This window comes from Ptychodera flava, chromosome 8 (assembly GCF_041260155.1).
Source record: "Ptychodera flava strain L36383 chromosome 8, AS_Pfla_20210202, whole genome shotgun sequence".
NCBI lineage: Eukaryota > Metazoa > Hemichordata > Enteropneusta > Ptychoderidae > Ptychodera > Ptychodera flava.
The window spans coordinates 21,482,975-21,508,897 of NC_091935.1; the positions used below are offsets into that span (position 1 = coordinate 21,482,975).

At 37.6% G+C, this 25,923-nt stretch overlaps 1 protein-coding gene across 1 annotated transcript in view; it reads right to left on the minus strand.

Annotated features, from left to right (window-relative positions):
• The window catches only part of LOC139138777 (dual specificity testis-specific protein kinase 2-like), a 72,774-nt gene that overhangs the window by 14,101 nt on the left and 32,750 nt on the right, over positions 1-25,923 (minus strand). Inside the window, exons 3-6 of the mRNA XM_070707302.1 lie at positions 25,763-25,811; positions 17,007-17,153; positions 14,337-14,416; positions 11,906-11,990 (exon numbers count right to left, since the gene is read on the minus strand). Of these exons, the coding sequence (XP_070563403.1) occupies positions 11,906-11,990; positions 14,337-14,416; positions 17,007-17,153; positions 25,763-25,811 (361 nt within the window). The remainder of the gene's footprint in view (positions 1-11,905; positions 11,991-14,336; positions 14,417-17,006; positions 17,154-25,762; positions 25,812-25,923) is intronic.

A 25,923-nucleotide genomic window follows, 5' to 3' on the forward strand; every position in this document is an offset into this window, starting at 1 on the left:
ACAGATGACGTGAATGTTCCCCCTTTCCAATATCCATAGGATTACTCCACATTAACCAAGTTTCACTGTTAGTATACCTTTTATGTTGAAACTACAGAGCAATCATTTGGTACGCACAGCTATTGATGGAGTTTGCGTTGGGATAAGATGACACTTTAGTGCAATCCTAGCCAAGCCAAGTATTAGCTTGGTGTGTCTGCAAAACAGGTCAGACAAGCATATGTGTAGGTATGTAATGCTAAAAGACAAACATCACAAGAAACTCAACAGCAGACAGTCAACAGTCTGTTGACCTTGACCTAAATTTCAACGGTCCATGCTGCCAAAACTTAAAGGCACCCTTCTCAATCCCAGATTCTTGCATTAGTGTGTCAACAGCCCATTAACAGTTTGTCATTCTTTTGTTTTCCATTGAATATCAAGTAAATCATATTTATATTAGATAAATCTGATAATTGAGTGGGGGCTTTAAGGCAACTCAATATAGCACTCATTGCCAATGAGACTATGATGTGTTGGTTTTATATATTGACTATACAGAATCTCTGGTACTTGTCTGAAGTGATGGACAGACAGATAGATAACAGACAGATAGAGACAGAGAAAGACGTACAGAGAGAGCCATGGAGAGAGATATGCAGCTGTGTATGTATGATGTACAAGCGGAGAGAAAGTGATGTCCTGGTGAGTGTGTGAATTGGCGCATGTGTGTGTGTGTAAATACATGATGCAGAGAGGAACATGGAAGAGACAGACAGTGATAGACAGGGCAGGAAGTGTTTGTAGGAAATCTGAAAGTATTACAGTGTCAAGAGTGGGGGCAAGCAGCAAGGAGGGGAGGTGTGGACAACAGTCAAACACTGTGGAAAACAACCTAAAAAAGATCAGAGCATTTGTACTAATATCCCTACTGTACATATGTATGATTGACCTATGGTACACTAAGTAGTGGGATCACACTGTCTCGCAATAAAGTGAAGTCAAAACAAAATATCCTACCCTGAGACTATGAAATGTTGTGAATTACACAACCACATGTTGACATCATGAAATATCTGTTTGTCTTGACTGCTCATGTTTTGATGTTACCTTCAACTTTGTATGTGTATAAAACAAATAATCAATCTTTGAAGGAGAATTCTGATTCGGTTGCTGCAACCCTTTCCATTTGTTTATATCAGGAAGAGACAGGAGATTTTACAGGTTTCATTTCAGGGAATGCTTCAAATGTACCAATAACTTCTCATGTACATGTTGAAATTTATTAAAAGAGTCAGCATATCACCACAGAGGTGTAGCATTTTGTGAACATCATAAAGATCACTGAACAGTGTTTCAGTCCAAAAACTTGGTTTAAGGAAGAACGCGCCTCGGGGACAGACATTCGGACTCTCAAACTTTTAAAATTCTTTTCTGATATACCACTTGTGGGGGTTCATTTTAAAGCTCCTGGTGTATGAAAACTTTTTACCGGCTTAGTTTTTCGAAATTCGAAAATTTTACTTTTCTCCATAGAGTTAACACGGGGATGGCGGCCATTTTGAATTTCAAACATCGGTAAATCTTGGGTTATTTGTTTCTCAAGTACCAAAATTTGCACGGTGACCCCCGATTTTTATGCTTGATTTTGAAAGAGAATATTTGAAATGTTTCTTAAGGAAAGTTTGAGCAAAAGTTTAAGTCTTTTACTTTCGAGGTGCATACTACCTTAAATCACACTCAAAACTGTTTCACATTTTCATACTTGGTTAGATCGTCATACTTTTTGTACATTCAAGGGTTGACTAGATCAGGTTGACACCGAGTGGTCCACAGCAGCTCCTTATGCCAAATATACATATACAGTGTACAAGGTTGATGGGAAATGACATTTAATGTTTATAAACAGTCTGAGGAGTTGGCCAACTGACCACATTTGCGGCGGTAAAGTTTTGGCATTTTGCCGATGGAAGCTTGCCAACAGGATGTGCATGATATGAGGTTTACGCATTGTGTCAGTTTATGGTCCTCGCCAGATGTCAAACCGCTCTTTCAGTACAGAGTTCGGAATGTGTCTGTCTGGACCAGACAGTAGTAGCAAAGAGAGAACTGTATCACACACTGTCTGACCCCATTAAAGGTCCCTCAACTAAACCTTTCTATTCATATCTGGAATGCCAGGCTATATGTAGAGATACATCACATGGGACTGGATGTCGTGAATTCCGATATCGCACTGCACTTCTCTGAAAGACTGCTAACAATAGTACTGTGATCTGATCAAAGACTATGAGAACCGGTCTTCTCATTTCTGGGTTCTGCATACAGATTTAAGGCTATGCAACCCTATGCAACCACAACACGATGAAACTTTACACAGAGAAGAGAACCATTAAAATGTTTTCAGAGATAAACGGTTTATGGTAGTGGAAAAGGCTAGGGAGTCACAGGTAAATTTTAACCCCAAACAAGCAACTGACTTTCTTGACAGGCAAGAGCGGAGATCCCTATTGTTGATCATGACACCTACATGACTATAATGTGTCAGTGAGGTAAATTACGCATTTCAATTGCTCTATAACATACGTGGCAATGTAGACCTCAGACTGACATTTGATACGGCAAAACAAATAATTGGCCTGCAATGAGTATACCTCAGCTTGAAGACATTTAAATGTCAGGTATTGGTTTATGCCAGTGGATGCCGCCCTCAAAAACCTCAAATAGGGACTCCCCTCTCCCCTATCACACTCAGTCCCTCCCCTTCGGATCCAACCTAATCTGCCAAAATGCACTCAACAGCTTGGCTATTGTTCGGTCTATTTTTCGGTCTCGTCAACTGATACTTTGAATATCTTTAACATTTGCCATATTTGCCTCCCACGCGGCAAGCCATACATGTACATAGCCAGGGTTGCTCAAACATTTTTAGGTACAGCGTGACCCAGTGTGACCTATGAACCCAACCTTCTACATAACAATACGATTCCACTGTGCAAGATACTGTACCTGACTGGCAACTCTCCTAAAAAGTTTTGGCATGGTACCAGCTAGTGTGTTATTAACCCTTGGACGGTGAAACCCCAGTCAAGCATACTGGTAGACGTTCTTTTGTGATAGCAGAGTACTGTGTCCTGGCAGAGCAGTTATTTTATTGTCAGAGTGACTGACACACACAATGGACGAGTAGCGCTAGGGTAGAGGTGAGGTCTCACTTCAAGTAGATGAATGTAAGAGAAAAGTCTGGCTGTCCGGAAAAACCTTTGATGGTATCAAAGTCCAGCACACTACCGATACATGCAGGTTTGTGCCTCAAAACTGAAACATTAAAACTTCTGCTAAAATTTTACTCAAGAAAACTTTAAACCATTCTCTTTCACATTTCAAAATGAGGAATAAAAATCAGGAGTCACTATGCAAAATTTTGGTACAAGGGAAACAAATTACCTAAATTTACTGATATTTTAAATTCAAAATGGCCAAACTACTACCAGGCAAGACAGCACACACAAACAGGCAACCAAAACACAATGTTAGGGCTATATAACCTCCACATAAAAACATCTCACGGAAAAGTTGAAAAAAAAAAAATTTTGCATTTCACCATTCAGGATTACAGAAACAGTGATGCATTTTCATTCTCAGAATGGCAATTTTTGTGGAGACATGGAGGGAAAAACATCATTGTATATTTTACTGAACCTTCATGGAAAATTTCAAAATACGTTCTAGGCAGCAGAGTTAAGAGAAACAGTGAAACTTTTAGTGCTGGTGAGCAGTAGTACAGTGACTCTGACAGACATTATCAAAAGATGGAAATCAAAAGACTAAAGTACTTTGGCTGTTTGAATCTCTCAAGATAAATTATGAAGTTCACATTTTTTTCATGAATGTTTCTGGAATTAGGACTTCAAAAATTTTACGAAAACCTTATTTAACATGAAGTATAGAGATGTTGTAGAGATAACCCATTCTGGAAAATGAAAATACCGTCAATGACGCTGTACCTTCTCTAATGTGTGGCCAGGTCAGGTAATTGGTTGTTGGCATGGAGTTGTTGGTAAATAGTTGATGATGTAGGGGCATGAGGTGGGATATGGACCCAAAGAACCCAAAGATGATTAAATACATCAATCAAAAAAATTCTAAGCTACAGTATAAACTGCCTAAAGATAGTTCAATGTGGAAAAAAGTTAAACAATTCAGAAATAAGATTAACAGTCCAAAATAGTAATGACGCACTTCCTTACTGACCTGAGTGCATGTGAAATACACAACCTGGCATCTGTAAATTAAATGTATACCAAGTGATCATTTCCAGTCACTTTTAACTGTTTTTAATGGATTTTCCAAAGAGTCCTGTGGAAATGATGAAAAACGCTTATCTGGTCTTGTGTTTGTATAACCTCATGGCTGATAATTGTCATAATATTGAAAAAAATTGAAAGTGAAGAAATTACTGTTTTTAATAGGCATATTTTCCTTGAAATACATGACCGTGTAAAGAATATATGCTAAAAGTGTTTAAGAGTAAATTTCTTTTCAAAAAATAATAATTTAATTTGTGACCAAAGGATTTTTATTCTTTGAGTTTACAAATTCAAACATTGCAATTTGTTCAATCATCTTGTGCAGTGCAAAATTTATAAAATGACTGAAAAACAAAGAAAATTGGCAGAATTACAGTCTTTGTGATGTAAAATTATGGGTTGACATCACGATAACTGTTAATCTGTTTGAAGTACTAATATACTATAATTTAAAAAAGAAAAGTTCATGCAGAAACGGTAAAATATATTGTCAGCAATGTAGTGTTAATTTTGACTTTACATCAAAATATGCCTTTGCTGGATACCAAATAAAAAGGGCGAAATATCAGCCATGTTCAGCAAAATCCACACAACAGCATTGATCCTTTTCTAATTTGATTTGATTTGCTTATGTTATCCTTGTATGACAGTCAGACAATATGGAACTTGAACACAACACAGTGAATAAGTATGCTGTAAATGAAATGGTGTGGCTGCATCCACATGCAGCAATAGGAGTGCCTTTGTCTCTCACCCCTCATTTCCAACCTGTCCCATCCCTGAAAAAATAGTTTGGTCTTATATTTATAATGTTAATAATTTCTGTATTTGTTAAAATGTGCGCATCTCAAAAACTTTTGATCATAAACATTTTCATTGTTTTTTATAGCTGACCAATCAGTTAACCTGTTTATTTTGAATATTTGCGCATTTTTCTTCAGTATTTGACATTTTCTGAATACCTTCTTATTCAGTTTGTCATTTTCTAAAAGTTTAAATGCTCCATTGTGTGGTCAAGCTTTCCACAAGCATCAAATGTGGTACTTCATATAGGAGGGTCTGCCTCTAGAGGGCGGGCATCATGAACACTCCTGTGTTTGTTGGTTAATTCCTCCACGTAAACTTCTGATTGTACTGTAAACATTGAACATGGCCGACGTCCGATTTTCCTGTCTAAAACTTTCACTCATTTTCGTTCATATGACTCTGAAACTCCAGGAAACGATTGGGAAGAAAGGGTTATCTTGAAATATTGAGGTACTCGCCGATATTTTGCAAAATTAAATGAGAAAAAATGCAAGGAAAATGCCGACAGGCTTACACAATGACAGTTTTCAGACTCGGAGGCATATGATCATCTCTGCAGATTATGCAACAGGCCCAGATCACGTGAGGCCATGAGGGGATATCCACGCAACTCAGTACCAAACACTAGCGCTAACAGAGTGAGCAAACACAAAGTGAGTACCCCTAACGTCAGCTAAGTAGTCTGTAATAGATTGTAGTCAACTAAGAAACTTTGGAGAAAGGCTTAACACTGTGGCTATGCCGCTAAGTCCCTTTTGATTTTTGTCATAGCTCAAATCGTTCTCCCACACCTCAACCTGCCATGAACACCCCCACCAGTTTATGATATGACCCATCACAATAGCATGACGTCCACGGATCTTGACAGACGGAAGTCTTGACAGACGGAAGTTCTTGACAGCAGCATATTGGTTTTCAACTCTAATACCTTCTCTGTCTATAAATAGACACGAGAAGGTAAAAATGAAAGTTTTCGAAAATTATCAAGCACTGCTGGCCAGCCTGACCATGTCAGTTATGAAGTCCAGTGTAAATTCTGCTCTGAGCATGATGGATTTGACAATAACTTTCTGTCCTGCACATGACAGCTATGAAAATCTCTGCTGCCGTTCTGAATATGAGACTTGAAAACCATTATCCATCCCGTTTGACTCTCTTTTCTAGTTTCTCGGTCAAACCACACAGCTCAAAAACACTCTACCTATGTTTTCCAATAAGACATTTTAGTAAGCTTCAGGCCTGTACGTATTTATGACGTGAGGTATTGTTGCATTTTACACCACTGAGAAAAACAAAGTTAGAATATTTTTATGAAATTCTCCACATTTCTGGTGAAATTTGATAAATGGCTGATAAAGAAAGAAAAAAAAACCAGAAAAAACCTGCATGCTTGTTGTCCTGTTAATGAAATGATTTGTATTAATCCGGTATAGACCAGATCAGACAGGTTATTGGTCGATAGAAATTTTTTTTTTTTTTTTTTTTTTTTTTTTTGTGTGTGGAGGCGGCAGGTTCGGTTGGTTTATATGCTTGTGGGTCTTGGAGCTTGGGGGAGAAATTCTAGATCATAATTTGAAATTCCACATTAAAAATACAAACTTTTATCAAGCTGAAATGGCTTTGATTTTTGAGTAAGGGTATAAAATGGTGGATAATCATAATGAGAGCATCACATTCAATTACATACAGTGAGTGTTTCAGAATTCAAAGGAACAATGATTTAAGAAGGATAACAATTGTTCTGAAATGACAAAGCGTAAAGGACCTTAGAATAATAAATAACATTACAGACCCACTTGACACAAAGGTAGATGTGATCAAATCAGATCTATTTTCACAACAGTCTACGACATTTGTTGAGTATTAAATCCTCTACGACTTGTGACAGCATGCGGGCATTAACCTACCGCCCCCACAAAATTCCCCTGATGCAAGCCAAATTGTAGAATTTCAACTGCGCAATGAGGAAACGAAACTACCATAAAAAAATTAAAATATCCCTGACTTCATTCAAATTTCCTATGAGCTGTATTTCAGAATGAAATTCACAACCAGAACCAGTACACTGGGGGAAAAAAAAGCCTTTTTTAATTGAATTTATCCTACACAGACAATACAGCTGGACATAAACAGAGATTTGCGACACGTTTCCTGTTATTCACTGTGAAGTCTCGCATGTACATGTACAGCCACACGTACACCGGTGCCGTGAACCTCCGAAGAAGACAGAACATGAGGTGAACAAACTTTGCTGCCGGAGAGAAAACCAAATTATCATAAAATATATTGAGAAACTTATCATAAAATATATCCAGGTCACTAAACTGAGTATCTCTGGTTATATTCAATAAATTATTTAAAATCTCACAAAAGGCGATGTAAGGAAATCTCGGTTCTTTTCTTAACATAAAACGATTGTTCCCGTTGTAAGATTTTTCACTCAATTTCTCAAAGATCTCACAGACATGGCAATAACTTACAAAGACATCCTTCATCATCAGAAAATGTACGGGTGAACAAACTTTTGCATCAATAATGGCTCATTATCATAATATATTCGGGTACACAATTCTACCTACGCATGTTTTTTGCCAGTGTGCATGGTGGCATAAAATGGTGAGGGAAATTCCATAGATATTTTTTACACAACAATAATGACACTTGACAGACCTCAGGAAAGGAAATACTATCTTCAATACAGAGGAATATATGTCAAAACACTACATGTTTTTCTCAGTACCTTGTGCTATTTATAGGCATTGTTTTCAGTTGTGCGCTGAAATTTCATATCAGCAATACAGAGTTGATTCTGAATTCACAACATTATTGAAAGATGAAGATGTTTTTATGACAATCCTACAGAATCAATTCCTTTGATCAAAACCAAATCATTCAGGCTACGCATGACGTCTTTTAAACAACTCAATAATGGCACACAAAGCCACATCGGGTACTTACACAGCGCCCTCTAGTGTGGGTTATTCAGTGTCCTCGCATACATGTATATATCATAACATGCATTTGCCTTTGTGGCAGATCGACAACACACGCAGCAGGGTCAACAAACTTTCCATAGACATCTATGAGTCACAGTTCACTCTATAAATACATTGTACCACTATTGTCAGGGGTCCTATGCTTTAAACCAGAAAAAAATTCTGGGCCATAGTGTTAATTATTCAATCACGCAGATGAAAAATTTTCATATTTTTTAATTAATTTGTCAAAAGTCTTCAACATTTTCTATAACTTCTACCATTTTTGTTCATTTATATTTACACTGAATAGAAACAAATATCTCTGTCAGCTGAAATCTTTTCTGAAATTATGAATTTAGTGTTCTCCTACTCTGACCACACAGAAATGTTAAGAATTTGGGAAAATGTCCAACTATGGAAGTACGGCATCAATGACGCATTCTTTGCCTGAACTATCTGGGGTCACACGTTGTTATCACTGTGTGGACAAGGATCTGTATGTTGACAAATGTCGTCACAACCGAACCCAAGATGAACTGATAACTATTTAACACTCCAAAGGTCAATTGCAGAGTGTGTGCTAAAAATAATTTTAAACTCTGGCCTACTGTACATGGACCGTTCATTGCTAATATCAGTATCGGCTGCCCTCTATCTTATCTGAGTCTAGCCAACACATCCAAGTGACCTTGAACTTCGGCTATGACAGGTTGATAAGGGTCTTTCAGAGGAACAATTTTATTCATTGGACAAGGCGCCATTAGGTCAAACCAGTGGCTACATTCACAAATTCAATGCACAAAAGAATGGCCGCACATTCCGGTAATACCAATGATTCCAGATGAAACCAGACAGCAGCTGGTAAACCATTGAAGCACAGAATTTTTAGCTTTTTAATTAAAGCCAAACTAAATATGGTAGTTTTCTGCATCATCAGCTCTTTAATTCTGTCATGTACAAACACTGATCAACAAGGCTTATTTTAGTATCGACAAGTATCCATTTAAAACCAAATGTTCTGAAATGACACGTATCAACAATATTCATTTCAGAATGACTGTTTGGAGAGGACATGTTTGCCATATTTGTATATAAATTTAGTTTAGTTGTTTACAGTATGTAATTTTCAGTAAAATGTACTTCACTAGTGAAGCTCTACATGTGTAGACTAAAACATGCAACTCTTTCGGATATTGTTACCAATCCAGAATGTCGTTGCATACAGAATATCTAAATTTGAGTAGATTTTGTAGTTTCCATGAGACAGGCGGCTAGACCACTAACTCCATTTTTTCATAATGTTGACAATTTTTCATGAGACGACAGTACACAGCAAAATATTGTATATTACTCCATACACATGACACCATATTGTCAATGAACCAAAAAAATCCAATCAATATCATGAAGGAAACTATCTACCATTTTATCCGAATTCATCAGTCTTTGATATTTGTCAACAAAAATCTTGGAAAGTTGTGTTTTTGTTGGGTTTTCTGATGTGTTTTAAACTGTAATTCAGTGTAGTCTAAAAATAAATTAGTTTTACACAACTGGTATTTTTTCATTTGATGTCTAAATATTGATGCAAATCAATTTTTATCTTTCTGATTACAGACAAAGTTAGAGTTTTGTACTGCAGTTCTTCATGCCTTCTTTGCCTAAAATACTGATGTAGCCAGTATGGCAAATGCCGTGGAATATACCATTATGCTTTTCCCTATGATCAAGAGCCAAGGGTTTGAGGGGTGGTGCTGGAGGGTTGTGCCCAGCGAAACGTTCAAGCTGCACTGACTATCAAAGGGCATGACACTGTCATGTGGCTGTCTGCAGTCTAATTTTATGAACATATTGAAAAACAAAGCCTGCTTTGAACTCAGAATCTGTGACATCTACATATGACAACAAAGATACGTGTACAAAATATACACACCCAATGCAAAGAATTGCCACAGTGCGGAGGCAAGCCACTACTTGAAAATTTAATTATGATGAACAAGACGCAGAATGAAACACATCCGCTTTTCATGGTCGATCCTTTTTTTTAAAAGCTTTCAAAATATTTGTAAGCTAATGTTTAACTATTGATACACTGTATTATACGTCTATTTGTTGAAGATCTGTGTTTTGAGGCCAGACAAGTTCCAATCTAATTGTAGGCAATGTGGAACACAAAATTGCATATTATGTTGTGTTTTGCCAAGATGGCTCATTTTTCTGTTGCATGACAAATTTTTTAAGTTCATGTGAAAGAATTTGTGAAACTGTCATGAGGTCCTCTCATCTTAGTAAATGCAGTAACCAATGAAATTTGAAATTCTTACATCCTACTGAAATGATATTTTCTGTGAAATAACGGATAAGTAAAGAAAATATTGACTGGGTGGGAGAGATCTGCACCACCTGATTCTGATAAAAAACTTACAAAGTGTTTTTTTTATGTCCATTGACAAAACATGCAGAGTTTTGTTGTCATTGTTCACGTGCGCAAATAGATAAGGGTGGTAGGAATACCAATATTTCACATTCAAAGTACATTCCTATCTGAGCCATCAATTCTTCATGTAAAAAAAAAACAAATAAAGGAGTGGTTGAAATTTAGGACTTCCAATTCACCCTGGCATATTTTACTATGAAAGCAACATACGTGCTTTCAAAGTCCCAACATACTATAAAAATTCACCCATGAAATTGTGAGAGCTGGGTGGGGCTGATCGTACCCAAGCTCAACTAATTTGCAGTACAGCTTGGTAGTGACTACTGCCGTGCAGTCAGTCGTGTTTGTCGGCACGGATGTTTAGATTTTTGAAATGCCATACGCATTATCATAATTTGACATTCAGCTACGTATCTACATGCCTGCCTGTCGGTGGAAATTGAATCAATACGGTGTAATATATATGTATCTATGCCATGAGTTTATGGCGGATATTTATGTGCTTGTCATTTCTATTTTATTTTTGCTGGTATCTGAAGCGTCAGAAACAGCAATGTGCCCTGGGATTTCACTTCCTAAATAAATATGGACGTGTATATACAGGAAGCACTGGGCACGTGACTAAAGCATTGAGTTGTACAATGCAGGATTCAGGGTGCTTGGGGATTATGACAAATTGCTGAAATTTTTGCAAAGTAGTCTTAACATATTTTTGTCGAACTTAGAGATGATCTGCTGAAAATTTTATCAAGAGTCACACAATCAGCCATATTATACGGCAAATAGCAGCAACATTTTCTGTCTCCTCGAGATAATTCCCACACAAAATTGTATGAAAATGAAAAATGATGAATATGAGAAATACATAACTCCATTCATTACTACATTTATCTGGAAAACTATTTTCAGAATGGGAATACCTGAAAATATACTTGGTTCGTACCACCTCATATCAAAATTCAAAATTTTCATGAAGGGGATGTTTATAATAATACCCATAATTATTTATTCTATATTTACTAAACGTTATTACTGATGAGTAAATTATGGTCTTATTATGATAAATCTTTCAAGGTGTTCAAAAACTACAAAAGGTTGAAATTTGTGATTACCGGGAGGTTGGGCAAAAATGTCCTGGTGTATTAAAATACTTGGAAGAGAAGTTTTGATTGAAAATTACCAGCCAAAGTTGGTATAAGACCCAACCATTTGTATATGACCCAACCATTGGTCTGCTCCAAAAATTGACATTTCTGTTCTTTTATTATTCTGTAAAGTCTGAGACAAGAAGACTGCCACCAAAGAAGGATTTGGCCCAGTTTCTTGGACTGTAACAAAATGATATCGCTGATCTGAATCAGCCAGAAAGGTGAAGTTCATGATAGTCTCCTTACCCGTTCATTGTATGGATGACCTTTGAGACATTCCGGTGCCATCCAGAACGGTGAACCCACAACGTGTAACTTTGGATCGTTATCCCTGAAATTAACGCAAGAAAATACACATCAACTGAGTTGATATTCATGAACAGGTCATCAATTTACTTACTAGCTGGAATGTACCATAGAGGGTTGACATTTTCATATTACACAACTTATTCATTATTGATATTTATATAGGAAAGATCATCATTGTTAAAGTAAAACAGCCAAGTTGGTTGATGCACATCTAATCACCATGTCACATTTCTATGAACACAATTTCATAAATATCAAATGGTACCCTCCCTATTGCAAGCATTCCGTATCTCGGTAATGGTTCCCACCTATCACTGGAATCAAGGTCAAAACAATCTCTGTGATAAATGGGCAAAAAGGTAAGATACCGTTGAGTGGGGTTTTTTGAAAACTAAAATAATCCTTCTCTACTTAGGCGACTGCCAGAACAGTTTTTCCGCTGTGTGAAGAGATGATGAGATATTTTTACAAATGAACTCTAGAGGGCGCTATTGTATGTAAGTCAATTCTGAAATCCTGCATAGTGGAACTGATGTCTTCATAGGATTTTTCTTTCTTTATAAGATGAAGAACAGAGTTGATGATTTTGTGGTCTACTTTTCAAGCCTGGTGACACTTCAAGGTATAGAATACAAAATGAAGTCATTCTAATTGATAAATCACATGAATATTTCCTATCTTTTACACCATTTGTTTTCAGATCATTCTTCAGTACAATTTTTTGTTCACTTTTCCGTTTATTTACAGTTGTGTGGACATGACGTTTCATGTTGATGGTGGACAAATCTGCAATACAATGTTCCACTTTTTGAATACCAGCAGTCTTTGAGATTTTTAAAGATTTGTTAAATAAAAACTTCTCGTAACTTGTTCAATGAGTTTGAAGGATATTTGTTAATTTCTCTCTCTTCTGGTGGGTATCAATCATAGCACTATTAGGATTAGTAATTTTAAATGTGCATAATATTCAGGGTTTTTTTTCACAAATTCATGCATTTTTGCAGGCCCTTACAATCTAATCATGAACTTTACTGAGATCTGCATAACCATCTGAAAACCCCATCTACTTTATCTGCATTTTCTGACTCACAGTTCTCTTTCTGGCACTAAGACACGAAAGAGTCAGTCAAATAATCTTATCCAAGATTGCTCACAAGGGATTTTTAGCCATAAGCAGTCTCAAGTTTGAGACTGCACATTAACAAAATTGACTGAAGAAAAGATCTGACATACATTTGCTTTCATAAATGAGCAGCGTCACAAAATCTCAGCATTTAATTATGGGGGTATGTGCCTCAAGGTCAGATATTCAGACTCAAACTCACAAAAGTTTTTAGTCTACCAATTGTGGGGGCTCACTTTAAAGCTTTTGGAATAATAAAAACTTTCACCCTATTGTTATGAAAATCAAATACATTATTTTTTCCGTTAGACTTTCAACACAGGGATGGCAGCCATTTTGACTATGAAGAGTCAGTAAATATCAGGTAATTTTTTTCTCTAAAACCAAATTTTGCACAGTGACCCCTGATTTTTATTCCTGATTTCGAGAGGGAATGGATTTTAAAGTTTCCTTAAGAATAGTTTAACTTCCTCAATTTCAAGGGGCGTCCTACCCGAAAGCCCGTCACGGACAAAGTACAAGAACCATGTTAGTACAAAAGGGCCACTGCCTTTTGACAACATAGCTATAATTTTTGTTCCATGATACATGTGCATTTGCTTATTCTGCCCACGAACATAAGCTGAGGTATAACATAAGCTTAGGTATAAAGTATTAGCCTTGCAAATGGAATACTTTGTGTGCAATACGCAATTTTATTAGTCACTAATGAAAGTCTGGTCTGGACAGACAAGTTGAACACCAAGTATTTCAAATAATTCTAGGAATACAGAACAAGAAATTGTAATTTACACGATGAGCAAAAACAACAGAGAGTACAGTACGTCTTCAGTTCCAACTTATAGAGCTTTAAGATGACCAAAAGAAATGTACATTCTTCAAAACTCTGTCCCACAGTTCACAACAGTACTGTTAGATCAAAAATATCAACCCTCTGAGTGCTGTAATTTTTCCCACCAAAATTTAAGTGCAACATTTTACCCATTTCATTAATTTTTCTGTATCTATTTTTATAATTTTGGACCAAATGGACAACATATTATATTTGCTTCAGATTTTTATCAAAATTTTGCGCAAAAATCTGAAAAAGTCGACTTGGGTATATTTATATAGGCAACAAAAAGTGACCTTAGCACTCAAAGGGTTAAGACTGATCTGTACTTGTGCATGCTGGGTTTAGCTGCTACAAAATACTCTCACAAGGAATAAATACAAGAACACTGATAAGAAAATATCCACACTTACTTTGGTATTTTACATGCGAGCCCAAAGTCTCCAACAACGGCACGATATCTGTCATCCTCTTGTTTCTTTATCAGGCAATTCTGTGAAAATAACGAAAAAAACAACAGAATAAGTATACAACGTCACTGGGGGCGCACTTGACAGCTTTTTCACTTGTGCACCATACGATACACCATGCGTGTATGTTGAGTCATGTAAATCAGGTCGGTTTTAAAGAAAAGTAAAACCAGTTTACTTCGGTCATCATCAACTTTTGATACATTTTCATGTCAACACTGTCTGGACTAGTAGGTTGGATTTTATCCATACACAAATTGTGACAATCACCTCCCGAACGTTCTCGGATCGGATAGTCTGCTGAAAGAGGCGTCTGTGACATGGTTGTAACATACAACTTTTTCAGGATTTCATGAAGCATGTTTCTCAAAGACCTCTCATAGAATTTCCGAGAGGTAATGTCCCTGCTTTTTAAATTCCGTCATTCCATCAAAGTCTGTTCTGAAGACACCTGACATGCAATTAGCAAATTGAATTAAAGAAGAATGAATTATTACAGTAATTTGATTGAAAGGAAATGTTTTAAAGACTTGAAGGAAACCGGAAATTGGAAAAATTGTCAAAACAAACACATTTTCACGAGACTTTATGAATACAGTTTGAACAAAAGCTTGTTTGGAAGTAACGGGAAAGCTGTTGCATGTATGTATATAAAGATGGTGTTGTGAGCCAGGATAGAGAGAAAATTTGATCTCAAGTGACAAGAACAACACAAAAGCTCTGACACTCAAAGTCCTCTGTCTCTCTACACTGGAAAATGCTGCAGTTTAGAAATGCATATGGTGATTTGATAAATCGTAATGGCAAAAAGAACAGTCTATACAAAAGAGATCACATGAGAAACTCCAGCGTAGGGTTAAAACTTCTCCTGTAAAGATAGATATTGGGTTATTCTGATACAATACACCGCAGCAGAAGAGGGACACTGGCACTAAAATTGCATGAACTCCTCTCTTTTAACCTGTTCCACCTCATCACTAATAGAGAGGTCAGCAACCCTCATTGTTAACAATATGTTTGGGCCGAACCATGGTGGTGATAGGGTAAATCGTAGACTGGTATTGCCCCATTTTTAAGCTACTGGTTTCAATGGATAGGAAGGCCTACTGACTACAGATCAAGTACTAGCAGGAGTGAAGTACATCTGTAGTAACAATACAACCTATCAAGTTTTTAAGGAAACAAAAGTACCTGGGCGATACCCCTACAACATATGACGTACTGGTGAGCCATCTCGGCAAGACTGAACAATGATAGGCCCCACTTTGACCAATTTTACAAAACAAACAAGTCATCGTTGATGACACAGTCCCCACTTGTTAAATGGGTACTTTGATTACATGTCCTCAGAGAGGATAGAGTCCTCTTCTTTAGGTCTGTGATAAAAATACTTTTGAATAAATTCGCTTGATACATGTCTGAGTTGTAGTTCAGGACATGAAAAAATCGTAATAAAATGGCCACATGTCGGCCATATTGGATCGTATCACAAAACAAATCGATGTGCATATGTATGACATAGGTCAATGTCCTTGTACCAAGTTTGAATAAAATCCGTTGAGATATGCCTGAGTTATGGCTCTGTACATGAAAAAATCGTAAAAAATGGCCGCACGGCAGCCATATTGGATCGTATCACATGAAAAATTGACGTGCATATCTATGACATTGGTCAATGTCCTTGTACCAACTTTGAATAAAATCAGTTGAAACATGCCTGAGTAATGGCTCTGTACATGAAAAAATCGTAATAAAATGGCCGCCTGGCGGCCATATTGAATCGTATCACAAAATAAATCGACGTGAATATGTATGACATAGGTCAATGTCCTTGTACAAAGTTTGAATAAAATCGGTTGAGATATGCCTGAATTATGGCTCTGTACATGAAAAAATCGTAACAAAATGGCCGCCTGGCGGCCATATTGGATCGTATCACAAAACAAATTGATGTGCATATCTATGACATTGGTCAATGTCCTTGTACCAGCTTTGAATAAAATCAGTTGAAACATGTCTGAGTTATGGCTCTGTACATGAAAAAATCATAATAAAATGGCCGCCTGGCAGTCATATTGGATCGTATCAAAAAACAAATTGACGTGCATCTGTATGACATATGAAGTAATCCTTGTACCAAGTTTGAATGAAATCGCTCCAGGCATCTCTGAGATATCTGCGTGAACGCACGGACGGACGCACGGACGGACGCACGCACGCACGCACGCACGCACACACGCACGGACATGACCAAACCTATAAGTCCCCCCGGACGGTGTCCGTGGGGACTAATAACTATTGAGGGTCCAATTTTACAAACGGCATAATTCTAGAGGGTCCAGTTGGTGCACTATGCTATTGGATGGACCTTGTTGTTTCAGTGTTCTCTACAGCTTGGAAAAATTGAGGGCGAGTTGATTTACATAACGATAGGTAATTTGCATATTTGTTCGTGAAAATAAAATGTTTTATATAGTTATTAACATATGAATATATTGCTCCAAAACTCCCCCTTATGGGGAACCCCATGTTTCCATAACAATGATACGTCAAAATGTTCTTAAGGTGCTCCAAGGTAGCTGTCTTTGTTCCCTGTTTCTCACTATGACTTACCATTGAAGTTAAATCTCTGTGAATCACTCCTTTGCTGTGTAAATATTTCATGCCTTCTCCGATGTCCAAGGCCAAGTGCAACCGGAGGTCCCAGTCTAACTTTGTGTCACTGGAGAGTAAGTCTTCTAGATTCCCACTATTGCAAAACTAGGAAAGAGGCACAACATTATGAGAAGTTAAAAACTTTTCTATCACACACAGGAAGTTGGGTAGATTGCTAGAACAGGTGTAATGGTGATTTATGCTTTATTTAACCAATACACTCAATAATTTGGTAGATTTATGCACGATTTCTCATTAACCCTGAAATTATGAACAAAATGCACTTTGAAGGAAAGTCAAAACAAGCCAAGAACTGCTGGCAAAGCTACAGTTATGAATTTTGCCAATGCATTAGGTTGTGGAATAAAACATGGCGGTATTTCAGGGAGCAAAAAATCATGAAAGTACCATAAAAATTTACAAGTCTCATCCCTTGGTATGTGACTTAGTAATTCACAGAGGATATTAGGGCTAATTGTGCAGTGTCTCAGAAGCTTTCAGCCGATTGGCTGTTTGAAACTCTTTGCTCTTGTTGAATTATTTCCAAACAGCTAATCAGGCTAGTTGCAGACTCCTCTTAAATCTCTGTAAATAATGCAAATCTGCCAATCACATACAGGGCTCGAAATTAGCGGTAGTCCTGCGTCCACAGACTACCGACTTTTCCCTGGGGCTACCAAAGTCCATGAAATGGTAGCCCACGTGGACTACCAAAGCCTGGGACATGAAATACTTGGCGTGCGATGTCCGACACTTTGGGACGAGCTAAATGCAGTCAAATGCAGTTTCATTTGTTTGAAGCAATTATCAATTCAATTTACTTGGATTTTAATATCCATTTGATGTTGTTCAGTTTTGGACATGTTGTTCTTTCATCTGAAATGTACCATACCACACTCTCTGTCAGTGTTTGTTGAGTAATAAAAGATTGATTGATTGAATTATCCTTTCATCTGTGAAGTTTTTTTGCTTGCGACTATTACAATTGTCACTGCTATATTGTTGTTTAACAAGATGCAGAGCGTTTGATACTAGAATGTTGAGTTGCTTTTCCGTGTGCATGCCAGTTCACACTATGCTGTTGATCGCCAGTATACACGACGTACTTGTGTCCAGTTTTGGTGTTTTGATGCTGAAATTTCACAAAACTGTCACTTCTGTATCCAGAGATTGTATTATCAGTTTAATTTGAAATAGTTATATAAAACAATGTGTCAGTTAAGCTTGGAAGTCGTGGCTGAGTTTCGCTGTCTTTTATCTATGGTTGTCGATCAGTATCGGTCTGTATGGAGAGACTCGGGTGTAACAAGGCATGCCAGTTCATAAAGATCATAAATTTTTTTTTGGTTTTTCTTTACTCAAGATACAAGTTCTTTGGATGTATAAGCCGAGATTGAAAGTGATAGAAAGTGTTAAAAATGTACATAAATTAGCATAAATTAAGCGTTCGTGACACGTAACATGGGGTTTCTCGAGTGGAAGCCCCTAGTTTTACTGCTATTTTGTTTCCGAACTGGGGGCTTATACTTGGACGAGTACAGTGTCCCTAAACTAAAATATTCATGGACTACCAGCCATCGCCACTGGGCTACCAACTTCAGAAAATGGTAGCCCAAGTGGACTACCAGGGTAAAAAGTTAATTTCGAGCCCTGACATATAACCTTCCAAGCTGCTGCACATTGCCAGGCCAGAAGATATGCACCAACAACAAACAACAACAAAGGATTTTGTTTGTACCGTACTAGAGGGCGCTGTGCTATAATGCTGCACATGATGCAGTGAAATACTCCGGTTGTTGTTGGGAGAGGTTTTGCAGAGCTTGCTCTTTCATCATTCTGATTACAAGGGTTTCAGAAAAGACAAACGCCCTCATTAACTTAAACAACAAACAGAGAGGCGGAAGTGAACAGCCAATGGATGATTTATAGTTTACATAACTTCCTAAACGTGCCTGGAACCATCTGACAAATAACACTGATGTATTATTCAGTTGACGTATGTAATACCAGGGTGCTGTAGGTACTAGACGAGGCATGTGTGTAATCAGTAACCATGAAACCAAGTAATGTATAATGTTAAAGCGGCTTAACTTCCATAATCCCTTCAATTAAACACAGACCTAACCAAACTGGAAAGCCAACCAAATGGAAGTTCCATGGTAAACCTATCTGTGAAAATTTTTTATACATTCTGCCATACTTGTTGTATCGCTACAGGCCGGTGTACCCGTTACTTGTTCTGAACACAAGGGAAGTGACGGTTTAATTTGGAAATTAACTTGTTTGTGAGCCAGAGGTTGACTTCATAGTAATTTATATCCTTCGCTGTCTGTGTATAACAACAATCAATTCATGCCAGGAGTGTACATTTAACACACACATGAAATTCTCATTTTGGATATGTGACCACGATTTACACTCTCATCTCGTAAAGTCCATGCCTTCATATTGGCTAGCTGCAGCTGTCATAATTGAGTTACATGACTGTCTTCCGTGATCCAGGATTTATCCTGTGAGTTTTCAAAGAAACACCATTTGCCAGGAAGGATTCCAGTACAAAATTTCCAAAAGGCGGCTGTGAACAGTTTCCTGACATGACAGTGCGACACATTACAATGCCAGAGACCACCTGGACACGATTTACGACATCAATCCAAGTCTAAAAAGGTTTCTTTCCTGACAATGCCGAAGGCTGGCAGTGAACTAACGAGGAAACATCTGGAACAGTAAATGTGTAACTTCAGCAAAACAAAATATGCATTAATGTACGGTACTGAGACACAGCTAAGATACAGTCAAAACATTATGAACAGACAGAACAATTAATATGCTCCATTGTTTGTTTTTGTTTCTTTGTTTGTTTGTTGTTAGGTGTCTCATTGAAACAGACAGTTATTGTGTGATACCTGTAAACTTGCAAAATGTACATGTACTGTACCGAATTGCAACCTGGATATAATCTTGAATCTCTCCCACCGCCACCACCACCAATAATGGATACCCCATCCAGGTGTGGACAAATCCCTATAAACATTCAGTTATGGTAGGCCTAAAATTGGTGAATAAAGACATCTTGCACTCACAGGCAGTCATCTAGAATTTTATCAATTCCATTGGCACTCAAACATTTTTAACACTGGCAGAAACTACTGGTCGAAACACAGACCAATGGACAAGCATGCACACCCATCAGAAATGAGCTAGAGCAAGTGAATTAATTTGACTTCAATGAACCCACTGGTTTTTCCACTCACAAGTTTGCTGAATTTTCTGCAAAGGAAAACAAAAGATATCGGAAGGCTGCACACATAAAGTATTCAATGTTTCCATGGAGCACCGTGGGGGGAGGGACAGTCACTGTGGGAGGAGGGACGGTTCATGGACGTAGAGAGAGACCTCAATGATGGTTCACAGTTCTACATGTATTTTGATACCACGGAGACAGCATGGGCCAAAAATCTAGTACAAAGTTTTGTGCATGGTACATTTGCTGTTTGTGTCTGATTACACAAGTCACCTGTACAGAGGATGTAATCATACACCTGAAAATTTCCGCATGGCTGAATATTGCCTAATGCTCATGTTTGTGTCTGTATTACCCTCTGTGTACACACCAGCAGATTTGCAAGGTCTACTGTTCCAGTGTTTGTCAAATACTCCGTTCATTGCATAACGTATTTATCTGCAATACACACCAACTTCTTCTACAAATGATTTCTTGCATTACACAGTTCCATTACAATGATCTTTTCCTGCAGTAAAACGCTTGTGAAAATCTCAGGAGGTTTTAAATGTCAAAGTGGGGAAAAATAGTTCCGTTTGTTTTGGGCATTGATGGACATGTCAGTGAGATCATGGGAACTGGGGAACTAGGGCTTCATGTGTTTTTCATCACACTGTCTGCCACTGAGTATCTTTTATATGAAGCAGCTCCTGATAGAGTTATATCAGATGTGATGATGTACTGACACAGACAAAGTACCTTGGTCACTGATTTATCCCTGACCATGTATAAAACTTGAGTCCAGGGTTCACTGCGCTGTTGTTGCAACAGGTGAGCTCTGCACTGACATTTGCAGTGCGACTGTGGTGCAAAGAGCAGCGGTCGCTAGGAAACAGCAAATCATAATCTTCTGCCACGTACAGAGAGCCCTTCAAATGTACCGTACGTTTGCCAATGACGAATACATTCTATGGTTGGAGTAACAGGAATCTGCCAGAGCAATGATGGGTAGAAATTTCTCGGTTTTGGGTGGTCTGTGGACAGCTTACAGATAATGGTGTCTTTGTCTATTTGGGAAATGATGTAAATTTGACAGAAGCGAAAGCATATGCATAAAAATGTTAAGGAAGCTTCTGGTAATTTGAAAGGATGTTTCTCATGGATAAACACAATTTATCATATTATAGTTTTGTCAATACTGGTGAATTTTGTGACATCATATCCTAAGATTACTACTGATAATGCATTTGATTATCCAGTATTGTGGCCCCAGATGTTTTCTACATCTACAAATTCACAGACATACTGTACCCTCTGTACAGCAATACTGTACCCCCTTCTGGCCTATAATGGGCTCAAGCAAACTTAGCACTCCATAACATACTTGCCGTCAGTTCATACATCATTTTGTGCAAAGTTTGATTTCATCTATTATTCGTTGAGACAGGTACATTATTGCTTAATTTAATAGTCTGTCCACTGAATGTCAGAGCAATCTACATATATGGACTATCAAAAAACGTGTACCAGCAACTTACTTTGAGTACCAATAACGGTAAATTTGAATTATTCATGAGCAGTGCCCATCAGCCAATCAGCAATAATTTTGAACAAGTTTAACATCTCATTGGATCAGAAACACCTGCAGATTGGTTCTCCTAAGGTTTGCATCTTGGAAAGAACAGGGCTCACTTGGTTCTTTGACAGAAACTTTCCAATAAAGTGATTTTTGGCAAAGTAGCTCATGTTTTGTCTCGATTGGCAAATAGCAGCCCTTATAAGAAATGACTTCTACAGAATTCTATTGAATCCTGCTTTTAGAAAATGGTGCCAAAACTCTATAAACTTCTATAGAACTTACATAGATATCTACAAGCTATGGAACTCTACAGAATTCTATAACCTTTATCGTAAGGGAGGGAAATCCTCATTCATGCCCACTCACTGTACAAATCTGTGGCACAAAAACACCAGTAAGGAAAGTTACACTCTCACAGTGAACGCCGTTCCAGATTCACACACATACATATAAATGACAAGCTAAGATTTGAAAGCTACCATATACAGCACTGTAGACCTGTATGATTTATATGCCAGCGCTATACATGTATATCGTTTTACACCACCCTGTACCTTGTGACCCACTGAGTTAGACACCAAGAGGTCAGATGAATGGAAGCTTTCAGCTATACTGTGCAGTCTGTTTTGTGAGATTTGTTTATCCCTGCCCTCACTTTACAAAACCTTAAATCCGGCAGTGACAGCCTCAATGTAAAGTGCTCCAAAAAGAGATTAGTGCACATGTATGGCAACATGAACAAAGTGGTTTCTGTGTCAGGAAATTCTCTGCTTGAAATAACGCACTCCTTGATCTGAGACTGTTAAATTACACAGGTCAATGCAGTTCAACTGGACAGGTGGTTGGGTGAACAGGCAGAAATCAGCTTTGCCTCTCCCATAGTCTCACCTTACACAAACTTTGTGTGGCAGCGTGCCGATAAGGTGACAGGCTTTTGACACTTGACCCCCTGTTTCCTGCGACCTTTGACTCAAAGAAGGAGGACAAAGATTCGGTCGATGACACAGAGTCTATTCCATGTCAAAGTTTGAAGCGCAATTTACAACATGCTCATTTCATCTTTTTTTTTGTTCTGTTTTGCATTTCTTGACAATTTCATCCCATTTTACGGTAGGACAGTCCACACTTAACACTGAAAACAACAGGACTGGGCCAAACCATGGTGGTGAAAAGGTTAACACAAGTTGTTTGCCTGTTTGGTTTTCAAGTACGACTCTAATTTTCTATGCTATTTCAACAAGAATATGTTATGTTTCACGATACGAATACAAAGACAAAATGCTTATATCCCTCAACGTTTTCAGGGAACTCCTCAAGAAGTTTTATCCTAAAATGCACCTCAGGGACAGATATTCAGACTCTCAATTGTTTAACCCTTTCACCAAAATGGTTTACCCCAAACCTATTGTAATAAATGGTGAATGTGGACATGTTTACAGGGAATTGGGGATGAACAGGTTAAAATATCTCTCTGGTATGCTGCTTATCGGGCTCATTTTGAAAACTGTACAAATGAAAAATTTACAGTCTTATCTAAGACTTAACATACATATAGGGATAGCTCCCATTTGGAATTTCACATATTGGTCAATTCTACTACCAAAATCTGCTGGGTGACCCTTTTCTTTTACACTTAACTATGAAAGAAGAGTTTAAGTTTCCCCAAAGAAAATTTGAAGAAAAGTTTCAATCTTTCAGTTTCAAGGTGCACACTACCTTCTTGAGAAAAATACAAGAAGCTGGCTACTGAATAAGCTGTACCTGAATGGTAAATATTTACCCACGCAGCTCTACAAAAGAGATTGCTCCTGCTTCTATCTCTGTCTTCCACTGGGGTGTGTAACAAACGGAGCAGAGAAATAAAAGAGCAGATGTTAAACCTGAATGAATCTCTCGAAGTGGAATACCAATGCCTGAAGCTAAGAAACACAGTGTTTTCCTGAGTGCACAGAGAATGCCACAGACAGCTGATAATTCAAAGCTTCAGCATGGTCCGTACGCACATACTGTGCGATACTTCAACTTGGGACTTCAGCATTTACGAATTGGTAGATGACAACTTGCTGGCTATATTGAGTCAAGCCAGTCCTTTGATATCAAGTGGTGATGACATCGTACTATGGAAAGTATGGCTAATATTGAGAGGTTCTGCCCAATATTCCCACACACATGGTTCTTGAAACAACAAATGGTGAGACTGTTCACCTTTCACCCTCAATGTCTGACATTCAGGTCCGGATGTTCCACTTGCAATAACTGAACTTGGGTCTTTGAGCACAGGTATAGGTATAGTGGCCCTTTTTTTTATTTGATATATCAGTATCTTTCAGGTAACTTGATTCTCCAGTACCAGAATATGCACAATATGTGACCTGTCACTTTTATTCTTGATTTGAAATGAGAATGGTTTAAAGTTTCCTTCAGGAAAGTCTGCACAACATTTTATATCTTTTAATTTCTCCATGCACACTACCTTGGCCAGCTACATGACATTATCAAAATCTACCCTTGTGGTTAACGGATTTAGTAATATGATGGAACAACAGAAATGTTATCATAAACATTTTTATTTGCTGACTCGAGGAACTCACTGTAAAATAAATTTCCGCGGTCACAAACAGTATAAGAACACCTCACAGCACCAGATAAATTTGAAACAAAAAACACGCTAAATTGAGGTCAGCAGATATAGTTCTTTATGCCCTTGTATTGGCACAAGCTATCTGTTCCACTATCTATCAGCATTTCTATCACACTTGAATCTACATTACCTGTTCCTAACCTAACCTGGGTCTGTCAGCTGGGTTGACATCATTTGATAAGAAATCCTATGGATACATATACATTGTAAGAATGGTTGATACAGAGAAAATGACGCCACAGTTCTCTCATTTGTATCAAAACACAAATATTTGTCAGAATATTTTGATAATACTTCTGAATTACACTTTAACAACGATTACCAAAATAGTACCAACGTTGCCATGAAAACCATCAAAACAACAAGCGGAGGACTCTTACCGCTAGCCATAGTGATATATAAACAGGCACTAAACATACAAAATTTATCTGAAAATTTGTCAGCATTAGCAAATGTCATGCATAATGCTAAACCTTAGAGTAAACCTTGGACTGCAACCATAGTCAGCTCTTTTGCATGTAAAACCGAGTAATAGCTTGACAGATTGGTATAGCACACAAAGGACATACATTTAAGATACAATGTGCCTCAAGGACAGATATTTGGACTTTTAGATTTTTACAATTCTTTTCTGATCTACCACTTGTTGGGGCTCATTTTAAAGGTTTTTGACTAAGAAACCTTTTCACCATCTTAGTTTTTTGAAAATCGAAAATTTTATTTTTCCCTATAGAATTAACACAGGAATGGCGGCCATGCTGAATTTCAAATATCGGTAAATGTTAGGTAATTTGTTTCTCCCATACCAAATTCTATATGGTGACCCAATTTTTATTCTTGAAAAAAGGTTGAAAGTTCCATTTAGCAGAGTTTGCACAAAAGTTCTGAGTCTTTCACTTTCAAGATGCAGTACACTACCTTAAAACAAAATATTTAACGTCACTCACAATGGTCACGTAGTGCAGGTTAACTATTATACACAGACAAGAAACAAATTATACATACTGCACAAACAGGGACCTCTGCTACAATTTCAAAGGTGAGTACACAATTTTAAGATCAATGGACAAGTAGCAAGGACAGATCACTAGCCCAGCTACAAGCAAACACTGATTCACCAGCAGAATATTTCACTGGCCTCTTGCGCTAGTACAAGCTACAATCTAAAAATCCACTTGCCTATGAGCTTGAGCAAGTAGATTTGGCTCACTCGTGAGTTTCTTTTGGGCGATGCAAACTCTATGTGAATATGACAGTGTTTATTTACTTACTTCCGTCAGAGCATTGAGTTTTCCTTCGTGTACACACACACCCATGAACCTAAGAAAAAAAACAAAAAAAGTAAGGTAGAATGTACATCAGAGATAGATATTAGGACTCTTAAATTTACTTTTACAATGCTTTTTAGTCTACCATGTTATGGAAGCTCATT